The sequence below is a fragment of the Anticarsia gemmatalis genome, chromosome 22, assembly GCF_050436995.1.
Source record: "Anticarsia gemmatalis isolate Benzon Research Colony breed Stoneville strain chromosome 22, ilAntGemm2 primary, whole genome shotgun sequence".
NCBI lineage: Eukaryota > Metazoa > Arthropoda > Insecta > Lepidoptera > Erebidae > Anticarsia > Anticarsia gemmatalis.
The window spans coordinates 985,731-1,003,323 of record NC_134766.1 but is presented as its reverse complement, the minus strand read 5'-3'; the positions used below and the strand labels follow the sequence as shown (position 1 = coordinate 1,003,323).

General features: G+C 35.2%; 2 protein-coding genes and 1 long non-coding RNA gene across 3 annotated transcripts; 1 reads left to right on the top strand and 2 right to left on the bottom strand.

Moving 5' to 3' along the window:
* Positions 1-283: 283 nt before the first annotated feature.
* Positions 284-8,352, bottom strand: LOC142982725 (S-adenosylmethionine mitochondrial carrier protein homolog). Its single transcript, XM_076129398.1, has 6 exons — positions 8,076-8,352; positions 7,786-7,906; positions 6,986-7,131; positions 6,231-6,329; positions 3,672-3,827; positions 284-3,152 (listed from the first exon to the last, which is right to left on the bottom strand). Exons 1-6 carry the CDS (start codon positions 8,130-8,132, stop codon positions 2,868-2,870), a joined length of 864 nt encoding a protein of 287 aa, XP_075985513.1. The 5' UTR covers positions 8,133-8,352; the 3' UTR covers positions 284-2,867.
* A 653-nt stretch (positions 8,353-9,005) lies between these two features.
* LOC142982726 (mitochondrial S-adenosylmethionine carrier protein-like) lies at positions 9,006-17,516 on the top strand. Its single transcript, XM_076129399.1, has 6 exons — positions 9,006-9,308; positions 9,584-9,704; positions 10,144-10,289; positions 14,215-14,313; positions 15,355-15,510; positions 15,888-17,516. The coding sequence occupies exons 1-6, from the start codon at positions 9,255-9,257 to the stop codon at positions 16,158-16,160; spliced, it is 849 nt and encodes a 282-aa protein (XP_075985514.1). The 5' UTR covers positions 9,006-9,254; the 3' UTR covers positions 16,161-17,516.
* Positions 11,035-14,997, bottom strand: LOC142982727 (uncharacterized). The gene is made up of 4 exons (XR_012960017.1): positions 14,588-14,997; positions 13,489-13,670; positions 11,705-11,776; positions 11,035-11,187 (listed from the first exon to the last, which is right to left on the bottom strand). It is a non-coding gene; the product is annotated as an uncharacterized LOC142982727 (long non-coding RNA).
* Positions 17,517-17,593: the final 77 nt, after the last annotated feature.

Sequence of the window (17,593 nt, the reverse complement as noted above, 5' to 3'; positions counted from 1 at the left end):
ACAAGTTGGTTATATGTCGCTTGTCAATCTAATCTTGACAAGAGAGATTAAATAATTAAATAGTCATCGTGACTCTTACAATTGTCATTATCACTAAATTCATAAGTAATGATGGTATTAAATTACAGTAATATACCGAATAAATAATAGAACATCAGAATCTCACGGACTACCTTTTTTGCCGATATTTGTTATTTTTCCAAAAAGATGCACTAAAATGAATCCTTTACCATTTGAAAGAAAATGCATAGGTCTAATGTAGTGTGTTAATGAAACTATTAAGTAATATAAATAATTTATTGATAACATCTTATATCACAGGTGATTGCTTAACTAAACATATAACAACAAAAATTACAAATATGTGCAAAATATATACATAATCTATAATATACATAATTCAATAAGTACAACACAAGTGCCTTTTAAACATTGGGGCGATTTTTAATTCAAATTCGAAGCTCAAGGACTTTCATCCCCTAGGTTTTAAACACAAAGCACTCTATTCACTTGACTAACTCATTCAAAACTACCCTTTTTAACTATAAAGAAATGCCACAATTATTATTTTATGAGTGGTAAGAATGTAAAAGCTACTATTTTATATATTGTTTTAAAAAATATTCACTTTAACTTAAAATTAAATAACATAAGCTTTAGTTGAAAAAGGAAATCTAAGTTGGAGAAAGCTGCGCTAAGCACACACATACTTTTGATACCGATTTTTGAAAATTCGCCTAAATGATCTAGACCGTATTTGTGACACATTAACAAACATACAGATAATTTAACTTTATTGATTCATTTCAAATGGAATTCGTAAACCAAACTGAAAATGTAAAGCACCTAACTAAATGCACCTTTAGATTAATTATTTAATTAAAAATATACTGAGGTATCATCATTTCACCATTAAAGCATGATATATTCTAAATAATTATCATTAATAAATAACACCATTGCAATATCTGAAAATTTAAAATATATCCTTTGTTATAAACAAAACAAGACCCGTTTATAAACGAATAAAACTAACATACCCAGTTTTAAAACAGCCAGATACATCAACTTGTATGCACCAAAATACACAAAAATATTGCACACACCCTGTATATTACGTATAATATATTAAATTGTTCGGAAAGTCATTTAATTTTTTGCAGAAATGAAAGACAGTTTCAGGCCTTTCAGATGGTCTTAAAATTTTAAATTTATCAAGTTTAATACTTTTTAACCACTTTAAAGGCTTGTATTATCCTCGAAGCTCGAAACTGTCTTTCATTTCCACAAAACTAAATGACTTTCCGTACCTAAAGACATACAATTTAAAACGTGATACCTAAATGCAAAATACGCGAAAATATAACAAAGGAAATCGCGCTAGTCTCGAAGCTACCCTTAACCAGACCGATCGATATTGAATGCCGACATATCCCTTATTACGAGATGAAAATTTCTGTTCATAAGTCTACTATTTCATGTGGATTTATGAACTAATCTGTTCGTATGCCTACTATACTAGATATTTAGTATAGGTGCAGTATATATATACCTATATGTTAAGTATTATAGGTACTTATATACCTACTGTACTATACAGTATAGGTGCTGTACATAGATACCAATATATCAATATAATAATATAATATAGTAGGTAGGATAGTACCATAAAGGTACATATATACCTACTATACTTGATATATTGTAGGAGTAATATAGTGTTTATTATCACAGCTTAATATAACAGCTGTGATGTCAAAAATATGTGGCATTTTTTTTTTACCTTGCGTGCCTGTAACCGAAGAGTCCAAGGCGATCTGGGAGTATTTATACCCCCGGCGGTAACGAAACCATAGCGCGATTCAGGAATAACGCACAACGCCATCTATCGAGGGGTGGTGTAGTTATTTTTGTACTAGAATGACTGAGAATTTGCAATTCGGAAATCAAAATTGTTATAAATGCTTTATAAAATGTGGGTAGTTGATGAAAATTTGCAGAAAAATGTGCAAAAGTGCTGTGTTAATTTGTTTTTCATTTTTTTCTGCTTTAACAACTATGAACACGATTGAATTAAAAGCTACTTGTGACTAAAACTTTCCTATTCTAAATACACACTTATTTACGTAAATGGTAACATGGTTTTGATAAAAATATGTTTCATAAATCTATAGAACACGGAATTTAAGAATATAATGTTGAAACTCGGTCTAGAACACATTAATTATCCGTCATAAAGGAATGCTGACTGAATATTTATGGAAAAAGACTATTACATTAAATTACGTTAATAAAATCTACGTAATTACATTTTCTTTAAATGTAGGTAGATACTATAAATGCTATTGAACACGATTTCTTTATAAAATCTACCAGAATTGCTTCATAAATTGGACAATGCAGCTGTCATTAGCATAAAATTAATATCTCTCAATTTGAGAGTACTCTGACCAGCAGAGAAACGGATTAAAATTAAATAGAGCATTTATTTGTAATGAAATATGTCTCATCTGTCTAGTATTATAGTCAACAGTATGAAATAATTAACTGTGCTAGCTTGATTTTTTCTCTAACTAGCACTTCAATGGACAACTGGAACTTCAATGAATTTCTAGTATAGAAAGAAGAAAGAACTATATGATTGTTTCTTGGTTGATTTATTGTTGTTGGTGAAGGTTTATAGAGTGCACGAGTGTTCCAAATTTTACGAAATACATGTTTCATTACAACTAAATGCTCTGAGATTGGTCATAAACATAAGATCAATTGACACACGACCTCAGTTCAAAAGGAACTTACCCGTAGTTTCACTGATACGTGATCTTACTCGCTCTACTCAACTCTTACTTACAAAATTATCAAAAAAGCTACCTTTCCCCAACGTACTCTTCAAACACCCTCTTCGTCTCCTCATACATGCCGAAGAAGAAGAATCCTCCGATCATGACCATGCTGATCCTCGGCGTGATGCCAGCGAACAGGCCCCTGACCCCCGCGCTCACGTAGATGTCGGCCAGCACGGAGCTGATGCGCAGCTTGTGCAGCTTGTTGTCGGACAACGTGTCGGCCAACATGATGCGAGTCTTTGCTAGGTCGAGGGGTGTTGTTACGCCGGCTGCGAAACCACCTGCGATTGAGCCGCATATGCCACTCTGTTGATAGAAAATAGCATTTAGTATTATACTAAATGGTGCAAAGAAAAAGATAACAAGGTAATGGACCAGTAATTTAAAATCTTCTAAATAAAAGCTAGTAATTCGTAATGTAACAACATAGTTTAGTGAATAAGGGTTAGCGAATGCGTGCACTTGTGTATACGTATACGCAAATGCGTGTACGTGCACCTTTGTATCATTTAATTGCTAAAGTGTGTTCGATGCAATTTTATTTGTGTTTTACTTGATGATTAATCGTACTGACGAGTATTCTTTTTTATACCACACAATTAAACAGATGTTTATCCTTGGGTTAGTTTTAGCTTATATTTTTGTTGATTCTGTCTATTTTAAATAATCTTACAAACAAACATCGTATAAGCTCTGATTAGTTATACAATTTTATTGCTTTCCATCAATTTTGAAACTGTCTATGAGTGAACAAGACAAAACACTGTATAACAAAGCAGAGTTTATACGACGTTCATAAGCAAAATAGTAAAATCCCCAACATACCTGAAAGCTGGTAATCTCTCCGTTATTATGTTCCCTGACCATAGTCTTGAGCAGCTCCCAGGTGGGCAGCTCGATGAAGCTGAACGGCAAGTCTCTCAGCACCGTGGACGAGAACCCTCGGTACACGCCGCGACGGATACCTTCTGTTTTGTATGCCTGGAGAGAAAAATAGGATTGTATATAAGACAAGATTTTCAGAACAATTCAGGGTACGGCTTTACTTGCTCTCCGAGGCGCAGAGGTACACAACCTCACCTTTTTAATTCCGGACAGACAGTGAGAAATTCTTAACACGGAGGGGGTCTTCGGAATTCGAACCCGAGACCTCTACGTGGCAGTGGCATACACTACCGAATCAGAGGCTTAAAAGCGAACATAGGGCCCATTATTATAGGCAAATTAGTTAAAGGTGACCCGGCTGGAGCCGATGTGTAACGCTTTTAAGCATTTTTACATTTCACGCTTAAACAAAACATTTAACCAGTATGTTCATAGAGAGTACAATAGCAACGACCGAAATTCTTCCAGACCCATTTTATCTTTATAAATAATACAAGCACATGACAGTAATAATTTCACGTCCATTATTCTAAAAACCCGTATAATCTCCATTTCATTCACAATACGCGTGTAACTTCCGCGATAGATTGTGAGACATGATGCGTCAAGGTCACTACAAGGCCGGAGTTTATTGCAGTTGCTACGAATATAAGATAACAGTCTCCTAATCTGGTACAAATGTACTGTGATAAGAAATATTCTAAACTGTTTTATAGTGTAGTGAATCTGTCTATTTCCTTATTTAGGTTTTGTTTCAAAATAATATGACTCTTTACAAATAAGTAACACCAGTACAGAAAATCTACGAAGAACAAGCAGTAAGATATCATACGAATAGCACGATTTTGTAGCTTTATAATGGGAAAACGATATATAAATCCTTGGTATAATAATGGAGTATGTAAAAGAAACTTAAGTAGTTGATTTTATCTCCCCAAAACGGTAGCTAGTAAAAAAAATACCAATAAAAACATTATTTGTATTAGGTATTTGTACCCAAGAATCTAAGTTTGATCTGTCATTTCATTAACACTGGTTTGACCAATCAACGAGTGAACGAAACCTTTCAAGAACACGCTAGTGACAATCAGAAACCCTATTACTATAGAAACGGGGAAGACAATGTCATTGACCTGATAAAGACTGCCTCCGTGGCGCAGTGGATTAGGTCGCCACGCCGATACCACTGCAACGGGAGGTCGTGGGTTCGATTCCCACACGGGACAATTGTTTGTGCGATCCACAAATAATTGTTTCGGGTCTGGTTGTGCTTTGTGTCCGTTGTTTGTATGTTTGTAAAAGTCCCCGCGACACAAGAGCAATTCTTAGTGCGGGAGTTGTCTTTTAAAAATTGAAATAAATAAAATAAATAAACCTACATTATGACGTCACAATACATGAAAATACGTCACAGTTCACGACGTCACGACTTATAATTGATCACTCTCTAACTAAGGCTGTTATTTATACAAGACATTAGCTAATTCAAAAAGGTTTTCAGTTTCAGATGCATGTATGTAGTTTGTCTCTCGTTATATCTATTGCTTTTGCCTAAACCGATTTTCATGTGAAGAAAGTTTTGGCTTTTTAACCGATCGGTCACTCAGGAACCTACTTTTTTACAAAGTAGGTTTACCAGTGGTAAATCTATTTTGTAAAAAAGTAGGTTTACCACTGAGTGACCTTTAGATATATTATATGTACATATGAAGTTAGTTCCCGATTATCACAAGACGAATGAATCACTTTTATCAGTAGGTAATCTACAGACATACATAATAATAATAATATTATGTAACGAATAAAGCAAAGTCGTGTGACTTGCTCTTTACAATATTTGATAACAGGATTAGTGTATTTCCGTGATAATGTACTTTTCATTCATTGATTGCGAGATGACAAAAATGTAACACTCATGTACTTATTACATAATTAGCCATAATTACTCATATCTCTATCATTCAAAACAGTACTTTTAGCCACAAATACTTAATATAAATATATTATAATCAATAGTAGGCCTTGTTAGGTAACTGCCATATGGCAATAGCAAAACATATATTATATTTCATACACCTATGCTATCACTTTCGAGTATAACAGGCGTGATGATATAAATCGACTATTTCTTTCTCACGGTCGGAATAGGGTCTCCTTTCGTATGGGCTCCACTATATTAGTCAAATGTGGGACAGTGGCATTGCATTCCAACAAGAACTATGTTATATGAATGCCTAGATCATATTATGAATGCGAAAGTTTGTGAGTATGTATGGATGTTTGTTCCTCTTTCACGCAAATTCTACTGAACTGATCACGATTAACTTTGGTATGTTGGTAGCTGAAGACCCAGAATAACACATAGGATACTTTTTATCCCGGAGTTCCCGAGGGATCGGGATTTACACGGGAAGGATTTCTACGCGGACGAAGTCGCGGGCGGCGTCGTGAATGTATAATTAAATAAAATAATTAATCAATAATGTATGCAATACTTACATTAGCAAGAATAGACAAAGCGCTTTTACTTTTCGTCCCAACATAAGTCTGTTTCCGTTGTTTCACTATCTCCGTAGGTACTCTAATCAGACAGGCCAACTGGAAAACATAATTATCATTTAATTAATTAATTGTAATACTCTACCTACTAACTAAGGAGATAAAACCAGCAACTTTGTATAAATATTGCATCAGTAGTGAGTTGAGTGAAAATTGATAACGGTTTATTTATGTATTCAAATTTGTATAACGAAATTGTGTTACAATTGGCAACGGATCTTTGTTGCTAAAAAGATATATTAGAAGTCTATACTACTATGTCATAGAGAAAACCAGAATTTTGTGAGTTTGTGTATATGATGGGAGTACCTAATCTATGCAACTGCTGAGTGTATTTAGTCTCATTATTTCAAAGACAATTAAGAAGGGAAGGGAAGAATTACTAATCTTGAACATATGAAGGGTTGTTAGTATTTTAATATGTTAAAGAGTTTACAGCCCAACATCATGCTGAGATGTCAAACATACAGTTGACAAGTTGTATAGATGTCAGTAATCTATATTTTTGTGCTGTTACAGTATTAACAAACATGTAAAATGCTTGCTGTTGTTATTGCCTTTTTTTTATAAGGTGTACTTTACCACCCCAAAATAACAATTTTGTATATAATTTTTTCTATAATGTAAAACAGTTCATGAAAACATACAATGCATTCAACATTACCTTAAGGTAATCATGATGAAATAATACTCACAACTTCACAGAAGCTGGCCGCAAACATATGTACCACGGGCACATACTGAGGTGCTACTAACGGCTCACAGAATGACTTAGTCGCCTCATACGATACAAAGAACAGACTGTTCATGGGAGCTGACCCTGTTGCTAGGGTTAGTAAACCTGGAATAAAAGAAGGTGGGGATTAGGAAAGTCTTACAACAGTAGTCAGGAATCAGCCTAACTGTGACTAATTTACAGTAGTGGTATTCATATCCCTATTGTCACTCATCATTGGCCTGTATTCATCTATTGCAGATGATTAAGGTGGGGTCAGGTAGAATCAGAACACTTTCGATCGTGGCTCAAAAGGCTTAGTCCCGCTTAGTGAGATAGTATCAATATTATATTACGATCATTGTCACTAGGCAGATGTGAAATAAAAAAATTGAGTTATTATAACACTGATGTGTGTTACTTTCTACTTGTCACTTTACTAGCATCTCTTTTTTATTGAGATAAAGAGCATTCATATTACAGTATATTTCAGGGCTTCCCCTTAAAATTTGGCTAACTGCCAAAATTTATTTGAACCTGTTGAGTAATCCGAAATTATTTAACTTACCAACAGGTAGCTCCCATGATTGTTTGACAAATGTTGTAAACTAAGTTCTTTATAGAATTACCAATTCTATAAAGCTCATTGTTGTGCTATAGTGTTACTATGAATATACTTTCAATTCGGCTAACTTCAGCTAATCTCTCTGGATAATTATGCAATAGCCAAAATTCTGATGTAACACTGGTAGCTATTACATGTATAGGAATGAGGCTTACCTTTATATACTCCTCTGAAGCCTCCAGCTTTCTTGAAGCCCTGAGCCGCTTGCAGGCGAGTCTTCAACGTATCCAGGGGATAAATCGCCGTGACCACCGTGACCCCGGCCACACCCCCTGCCTCAAATAATTTAATTTATTAATAAAATATATACCAAACAAAATAAAAATACAAAAAAAAATATTGATGACATTCACAGGCTGTAAGCGATATTTCTTTGCCTCGTACACAGGCATGAAAACTTTTATAGTTTCGTCGCAATTCTAACTGAAAAAGTTTAACTACTTACAATTATCGGTGATAAGTACAAAGACTTATAAGTCTGCGTCTTTTCCGCTGCATCCATTATCACTAACAATATTTAATTGCACAAATAGTTGTTATGTAAATATAACCTCAAATTATCAGCTGTTCACCACTGTAATACTGTCCACTAGTTACGTAATCTTATACGCGAGTTGTTTATAACAGTTCATATTATTTACAACAATATTATACGTATTTCGATGATTATTTTTATACAAATTTTCAAATATTCTTAATTCCCGCTGCACTGATCAACATCAACACAGAACTCGTGAAACTGACACATGAAACTTCGGTCTGACATTATATTGACAGTAAAACAATGACGTTACATATTTCGCGTAGAAACCACAAAGGCGTTATCTTAACCATGTGACGTAAAATAAATAGGGAAAACCGAAAGCGACTTCATATCATTGTGTGACGTAGGAATTACTTGTCTGGATCATGTCTTACTCATTATTAAGTATGATAACTAAGAAAGTAATTTTGCTATGGGCAGTTGAAACTACTGTAGCCTGACTCAAAGTTTTTTATTTGGAATTAGGCCCTATATTTCTTTTTACGGTACCTACGTCACAATATGAGGTTTTCAGTAGCGCTTCATTTTATTTACTGTTATCTATTACATTTTACGTATTCTTTTGGTTTATTTTAACTTAAATAAGTATTACTTTTTTGAAGAATAATATATCTTAATTCTCCTTTACTAAAATGATCTGACGTATTACATATTTCTGAACGGACTAGTAGATGTCGATTTGTTATGTCAAAGATATAGTTCCAGTTACCACTGCAGTAAAACGTTCAAGTTGAGCATTTAGCTTCAAATAAGTCAGGTAATTTGACAGCCTTGATGCTCAATATTATGCAATATCCCTTCTGAAAACGCGGAATTATTTGAAAATAAATCTTATTCGAACATTTCATTACTACTTGTCATTATACCTGTATAATAATGTCTTGTTTACACCTCATTTGTAGCCTAACTACTTTGCATTTAATTGTTTATATTATATATAATATGGGCAAATGATGATTAATCGCTACATAAGTATGCTAATCTTAACAGTTGAATTTCTCAGTTGGCCTTAAGTTTTTGAGGTTAATTCACGTTTATTTACATAACTATTAAAATAAGTTATTTTATTCGTTATTGGAAATGGAGGCGGACGCGCGAAAGAGTTTAAGATCTGTGTACTTGACTCCGCTATTTGTAAGTATTATTTTAAATAGTTTTTTCAGTACAATTCATAATTAGGCAAAATAGTATCTTATCAGTTTGCGCTCTAGTTTTCTTATAATATTTTAATTGATATGGACCGTTTTGACATCGAAAAAAGTTCGGGAAATAATTATACATACTATGTCTCATAAAAAGTCTTTAAGAAAAATATTTAGTTAAAAAACCTTGAATTACTTTTCCCTGTCATCACCCATAAAAAAATTTAATAATTTAATTTTTCCAATGTGTATGTAATCTATTTTCAGTCCGGAGCAATAGCAGGTCTATCAGTAGATGTGGCATTATATCCGTTAGACACACTTAAGACTAGACTACAAAGTGCTCAGGGCTTCCAAAAAGCAGGAGGCTTTAAAGGAGTGTATAGAGGTTAGTAGTTGATCATTTTGTACCTTAACAAAAAACAGACATTGAGCAGTATCTTATTTGTCAAGAAAAGTAAGTCAAGACTGAAGCTCATATGGCACCTATATAGTAATTTAATAATGTCCTAGCCAATATTCGTAGTATATGTAGTATAGCATAGTTTCCATAGGAGTAGGAAGAGGTTAACAAATGCTAGTTGCTTTGAACACAACATATATCCTTGATATTCAGTATAGATAATGTTATTGCTGTCCTAAAATAATTAAGCTTCAACAAAACTGTCTACAACCATTGGGAACCATGGGATAGTTCCAGTGACCATTATCCTCAGGCATAAGGACCCAAAACAAGAAGAGATTAGCTGGGAAACATAATCTAAAACAGTCCTTGTAATTCAGCTAAATTTTAAAATCATTTACTCATATTTCCTTGACAATTACAGGACTACTGACAGTAGCAACAACATCAGTGCCGACAGCCAGTCTGTTCTTTGCATCATATGAAGCCACCAAGTCCCTCTGCCAGCCACTAGTGGCTCCACAGTATGCTCCTGCTGTGCATATGTTTGCAGCCTGCATGGGAGAAATAGTGAGTACATATTAACAAATAATTTATCACAATCTATCTGGCTTATGCACAAGTTTAATGACTTAAAATTCCTACACAATTTACACAATTTCTTTATTTGACTTAGAGATAAGTGTTGGATAGACTACCTGATATATAAAATTTAGTGAATGTGTAAAACTCTGTCAATATGTTGCATGCTAAACTGTGCAATACTTATTTTGAAGTTGGGAATTTGATCATCATTCTGTGAATATTAGTTTACTCTGCTCTTGTATAGGACATACTGTATATGTTAGGCTAATCTAAATAAATAGACAGGGATGTCTATGGGCACCTCTTCAAACCCAAAACTTTTGGCTTTCTTCTCATCAAAAACCCAGGACAAAATATTTAAATATGTAATTTGAAGATTTTTGTTATTTTTATGCTGGTAAACTTTAAAATAAACTGTCGTAATTAACTTGATGTTCTTACTGAGATTAAATCTTGATTTATTGTTATAATCTTGTAAAGTCATTTACGTAAGCAGTGGTTAACCTTGTGTGAATATCATTAAAAACACAATTGTTAAGCCAAATGAATTTTGGCTTAACAATTGTCAAAATGTTAATTAAAATACAAATTATCTTCAAAATTATATTCCAACAACTACTACATTTATTTTGGAATTAATGCTAAGATTACCTGAATAATCCTTTTTAATTACGATATTTTGTTTACTTCAAATACAATTTTCTGCCAGCTAGCAAGTAAACGCCAATATTTTACTTTATAGAAACAAATAATTGAAATTTAAACATCTAAATGCTGTCTAAAAATGTTAGATACAAATAACAGAGTGATGAGGACTCGAAAGGGTACTAGCCCTTTAAGTATCTAACTGTACATAGCTGGTCCAACCCATCGGCTCAATTAACTGAAAAAAATAATATCAAACCATATATCAGCCTAGCCTTTCTTCCAAGTTATGTTGGAGTCAGCTTCCAGTCTCATCGGATGCAGCTGAATATCACTATTTTACATGGAGTGACAATATATTTATAAACTACTAGCTGACCCGCGCAACTTCGCTTGCGACACATTAGAGAGAATGGGTGAAATTTTCCCCCGTTTTTGTAACATTTGTTACTGGTACTCTGCTCCTATTAGTCGTAGCGTGATGATATATAGCCAATAGCCTTCCTCGATACATGGGCTATCTAACACTGAAAGAATTTTTCAAATGGGCCAGTAGTTCCTGAGATTAGCGCGTTCAAACAATCAAACAAACAAACTCTTCAGCTTTATAATATTAGTATAGATTAACAACCAGGCTCAGAACAGATACTCGTGCTCATCACACAAATATTAGTCCCGGGTCGTATTGGAAGCCACCACACGCGGCGCTACGGTTGTTATATAGGGGTAGGGGTAGGCAGATACCAAATACTTACAATATTTCCTCTTTAACTTGTATATTGTGTTCATGTACCGTCGTTTCATCACTAATGGACTCATCGAGTGACCTGTAATTAAAATACAACCCATTAATGTACCACTGCTGGGCAAGGGTCTCCTCTCCTCCAATGAAGGAGGGGTTAGGCCGCAAGTCCACCATGCTGACTTAGACTAAGACTGTCGATTAGGAACTGAATATAAGGCCGGGGAAAAAGCATTTTCGCATTATAGTATAATATCACGTGAGGAAAAACTACCATGAGACCGTCTTCGAGTGAGGAAAAACTACCATGAGACCGTCTTCGAGTGAGGAAAAACTACCAAGAGACCGTCTTCGAGTGAGGAAAAACTACCATGAGACCGTCTTCGAGTGAGGAAAAACTACCAAGAGACCGTCTTCGAGTGAGGAAAAACTACCATGAGACGACTTCAAGTGCGGAAAAACTACCAAGATTCGTCTTCGTGTGAGGAAAAACTACCATGAGACCGTCTTCAAGTGAGGAAAAACTACCATGAGACTGTCTTCGAGTGAGGAAAAACTACCATGAGACCGTCTTCGAGTGAGGAAAAACTACCATGAGACCGTCTTCTGGTGAGGAAAAACTACAATGAGATGACTTCAAGTGCGGAAAAACTACCAAGAGTCGTCTTCGAGTGAGGAAAAACTACCAAGAGACCGTCTTCGAGTGAGGAAAAACTACCATGAGACCGTCTTCGAGTGAGGAAAAACTACCATGAGACCGTCTTCTAGTGAGGAAAAACTACCATGAGACGACTTCAAGTGCGGAAAAACTACCAAGAGTCGTCTTCGAGTGAGGAAAAACTACCAAGAGTCGTCTTCGAGTGAGGAAAAACCACCAAGAGTCGTTTTCAAGTGAGGAAAAACTACCAAGAGTCGTCTTCGAGTGAGGAAAAACTACCAAGAGTCGTCTTCGAGTGAAGAAAAACTACCAAGAGTCGTCTTCAAGTGAGGAAAAACTACCAAGAGACGTCTTCGAGTGAGGAAAAACTACCAAGAGTCGTCTTCGAGTGAGGAAAAACTACCAAGACACGTCTTCGAGTGAGGAAAAACTACCAAGAAACGTCTTCAAGTGAGGAAAAACTACCATGAGTCGTCTTCGAGTGAGGAAAAACTACGAAGAGACGTCTTCAAGTGAGGAAAAACTACCAAGAGTCGTCTTCGAGTGAGGAAAAACTACCAAGAAACGTCTTCGAGTGAGGAAAACTACCAAGAGTCGTCTTCGTGTGAGGAAAAACTACCATGAGACCGTCTTCGAGTGAAGAAAAACTACGAAGAGACGTCTTCAAGTGAGGAAAAACTACCATGAGACGACTTCAAGTGAGGAAAAACTACCAAGAGTCGTCTTCGAGTGAGGAAAAACTACCATGAGACCGTCTTCAAGTGAGGAAAAACTACCATGAGACCGTCTTCGAGTGAGGAAAAACTACCAAGGGACGTCTTCAAGTGAGGAAAAACTACGTCTTCATGTCGTCTTCATACCAAGAGACGTCTTCGTCTCGTCTTCATGTGAGGAAAAACTACCAGGAGACGACTTCGAGTGAGGAAAAACTACCAAGACGCGTCATAATGTGAGGAAAAACTACCAAGAGACGTCTGCATGTGAGGAAAAACTACCAAGAGACGTCTTCATCTCTTTTACATAAAATCTACTTTTACTTATATTTATTTAATTATTGTGTTGAAATTTTTTAATTATATGATCTACGCGACGACTACAGATTTTTTTTGTTATGTAACATAGGAAACATGCATACATACCTGTGTTGTATATTAAGTTCAGTGAGTATATGTGCGAGCATTCGTTCAGTTACGCTGGTCGCGCTTGCCGTCCGTCGTGTGACGTCACACAGCGTGATCAGCACCTCGTCGTGGAGGACTCTCCTCAAGCGCTCGTACTCCTCACACAGGCAGCGGTACACGTTGCCTATTATTGTTTTATTCTGAAAATAAATATAAAATATGATTATATACCACCTATAGGCTATATATCATCATGCTACGACCAATAGGAGCAGAATACCAGTAAAAAATGTTACAAAAACGAAAAAAAGTTTGACCCACTCTCTTATGTGACGCAAGCGAAGTTGCTCGGGTCAGGTTTTCGGCTGAATGAACTGAAATTAACCTATATTCATTCACACATAGGATACTTTTAATTTGTATTCAACTTTTACACCCTCTCTGGACTTAGACAAATAATTCAGGACCAAAATTAGCCAAATCGGTCCAGCCGTTCTCGAGTTTTAGCGAGACTAACGAACAGCAATTCATTTTTATATATATAGATATTATATTACTCTACCCCTTAATTATGTACATAGATTTAAGAATTAGTTTTAAGATAAAATATTGTATGCCTTGAACAGGCTGATTGGTACTAGAACGTATAATGTATAACACCTGTACCTATACTCAGTCAATGCAATAAAGATTTACTTACTTACTATAACAACATGAAAAATAATCATATGTGTTATTTTACAGTTAGCCTGCGTGATCCGCGTCCCTACCGAGGTAGCTAAGCAGAGGAAACAAACATATGTTGGCACGGTCAAGAGAAGTAGCGTCACCATACTATTAGATGTAAGTCTATATTACACATTATATCTTTTTGTAAGACTACCCTCGCAATATGTTTTGTTGTGTCGCAGGGACTTTTACAAACATAATACAATATTTATTATTGAAGGTAACTTTTGCATTTAGTATAAATTTTGTCCCTACATATTTTTGAAATCTTAGTATGACTTTTGTACTTTGTAGTTTGTTTGTAAACATACCTGTGACACAGAATTTCTTAGTATGGAAGTATAGATTAATTTCCAAAGTAACTTCAAAGAAGATACGATACACTTACCTTATATTATTATATTCTGTTCACCGATTAATCGTCACTCAAACATACCGTCACGTAAATTATCCTGTCTTAAAAATATAGAAAAAACTGCAAGTCATTCTCAATTAATACATAAACATTAATACAAAGTTAATTGTTTCTTCAGGTGGTAACATAGAGTCATAAGTAATTCATAAATGCAAACATCTGTTGAGCAGGAAAACGTTGTGTGTGTCAAATGACGCGACAGACCTGTGTCACACACTTTCCTTACACGTCATAATATCCTTCACAAGGTTCCCTAACGCACTTTAATTTCCTTGTACGTAAATCTCGACAGACTTTGACTGTCTTCGTGATCTGAGTTGGGTGTGATTCCCGGGTGGGGCAAAGTCCTATTCTAGACGAGTTTCTCTGAGCTCGGCAACGTCCTCGCAGTATATACTTAACAATAAGCTCCCAAAACAGGTTATCACTGTAAATGGCGAAACCGGAAAAGTTATTTTAAGTCGCCACTCCGGTACCATTGCGTCGGAAGGTCGTGGGTTCGATTCTCACACGGAAAATTTATTTGTGCGATCCACAAATAATTGTTTCGGGTCTGGTTGTACTTTTTGTCCGTTGTCTGTAGGTTTATAAAAGTTCCCGCGACACAAGAGCAATTCTTAGTGCGAGAGTTGTCTGTACAAAAACGAAACGATACACAGACACTTTAGGGCGTAATTATGACTGTATAGTATTTATGTTTATTGTATTTATTAAAATAACATATGTTTCTTCTGTTATAGGCATATAAAACAGAAGGAGTATACCGCGGCGTGTACCGAGGGTTCCTATCTACCGTCCTAAGAGACTTGCCGTTCAGCTTCATAGAGCTGCCCATATGGGAGATGTTAAAGACTACTATTAAGGAAAGGAATAATGGAGAAATTACTAGTTTTCAAGTAAGTAGTCAATAATTTGAAAAAAAAATGAATTGCAATTGCTGATGTTCATTAATTAAATATAATTATGTACTTTTTGTTATTAAGATGCGAAAGATTTTTTTGTTAGATATAGTAGGTATATGAAGAATTATGTAACAATTTATGGAAAATTGGTTTTTACTGCTTATTTTGTGTTGAAATACGTATCATATGAGCGTATACGTGCACGCACATGTACGTTAAAAACACGAATGTAATCGTTAATCCAATAGGTGGTATAACAATAACTTCCTTGATAGTCTGTTCTAGTTATAGGAGTGGTCTAAATAATTTACAAATTGTGAATCTCCATTCATCATGGTTACAATTTTAATACGATATTTATTTCTTTACAGAGTGCTCTATGTGGTTCAATAGCGGGTGGCTTTGCGGCCTGCGTGACAACACCCCTCGACCTAGCAAAGACTCGCATCATGTTGGCCGACACGTTGTCCGACAACAGACACAAGCTGCGCATCAGCTCCGTGCTGGCTGAGATATACGCCACGGCGGGAGTGCGGGGACTCTTCGCCGGAGTCACTCCCAGGACTACGTCGTTCATGATCGGCGGTTTTGTGTTCTTTGGGGTCTATGACCATTCGAAAAGCTGGATGGAGAAGTGCTTATGATTTGAAGAATAGATTTCATAACCTAAAGTTAACGGGTTGACTTAATGGGAAGGTTTTGATAGATGTTTTTATCTATACTAATATTATGAAGCTGAAGAGTTTGTTTGTTGGAACGCGCTTATCTCAGGAACTACTGGTGCGAATTGAAGAATTATTTTACTGTTGGATAGTCTATTTATTGAGGAAGGCTATAGGCTATATATCATCAAGCTACAACCAATAGGAGCAGGGTACCAATAAAAAATGTTACAAAAACAGGGAAAATTATAACCTATTCTCTCTTGCGTGACGCAAGCAAAACAGCGCGAGTTAGCTAGTTGTCAATATATTTGTTAAATAGACTTTTCGATGCCTATCCAACAGTCGTGAAACTAAAGTGGACATCTTTCTTAGTTTTGTATACATAAGAACTTATAAAAAGGTTGCCATCCTCAATTTCGCAAGATTCTTTGAAATGCTACTACAATTAATTAATAATATGTTGCTTTATTTGCGAGAATGGAATTATTAGGGTATTATGTTAGAACAAAATATAATTTGTTACGTATTTTATTTGTTTTGGTATTTTTTTGTTTTTGTTTTACAAGTTTTTAATATAAATATTACATTTTTGTATCGACTTGCTCACGTTATTTCGTTTCACTATTATAAGGGGCTTTATTCTGTTGTAATATAATATATTATTTACTATACGAAAAGACGTAATGTTAAGCCGATAATATTGAGAAATAAGATTTCAAAGTAAATTGAAAGTATTGTATCGAAACTGTCAAGAATAAATATGAAAATATTGCACAATATTAATTTAAGGGTTCCATATTATTTTGCAATATTATAAATGATGTCAATATTATAATTTTGACTGCCTCCGTGGCGCAGTGGTTTAGGTCACCACGCCTACACCACTGCAGCGGGAGGTCGTGGGTTCGATTCCCACACGGAACAATTATTTGTGCGATCCACAAATAATTGTTTCGGGTCTGGTTGTGCTTTGTGTCCGTTGCTTGTATGTTTGTAAAAGTCCCCGCGACACAAGAGCAATCCTTAGTGCGGGAGTTGTCTTTAAAAAACAAAAAACAAAAACAAAATACGCACGAGTCTAGTTTTTATGTTACGCTTTCTGAGCAACAACTCCAATTTTTCGAATTCAAGTTATCCATGTTTCGTAAACTTTGTACAAAGTTTGAAATAGTATTTTTTTACCGTTTCGGGAAAGCTGGTTGTTGTAAGAATAAACAGCAAGAAACTTACAACTTGCTCTTTCTTTTGGCTTGTTGCTATACTCAGGGACACAAAATTTAATTGAGCTGTAAACGTATCTATGTGAAATACACTTTTATATTTTTACAATTTTAATGATTATGGTTATTTATTAAATTTTAATTTTGTTGACCGACATGCTGTTTCGAGGCCAAGCTAATAAAGTTGGTATT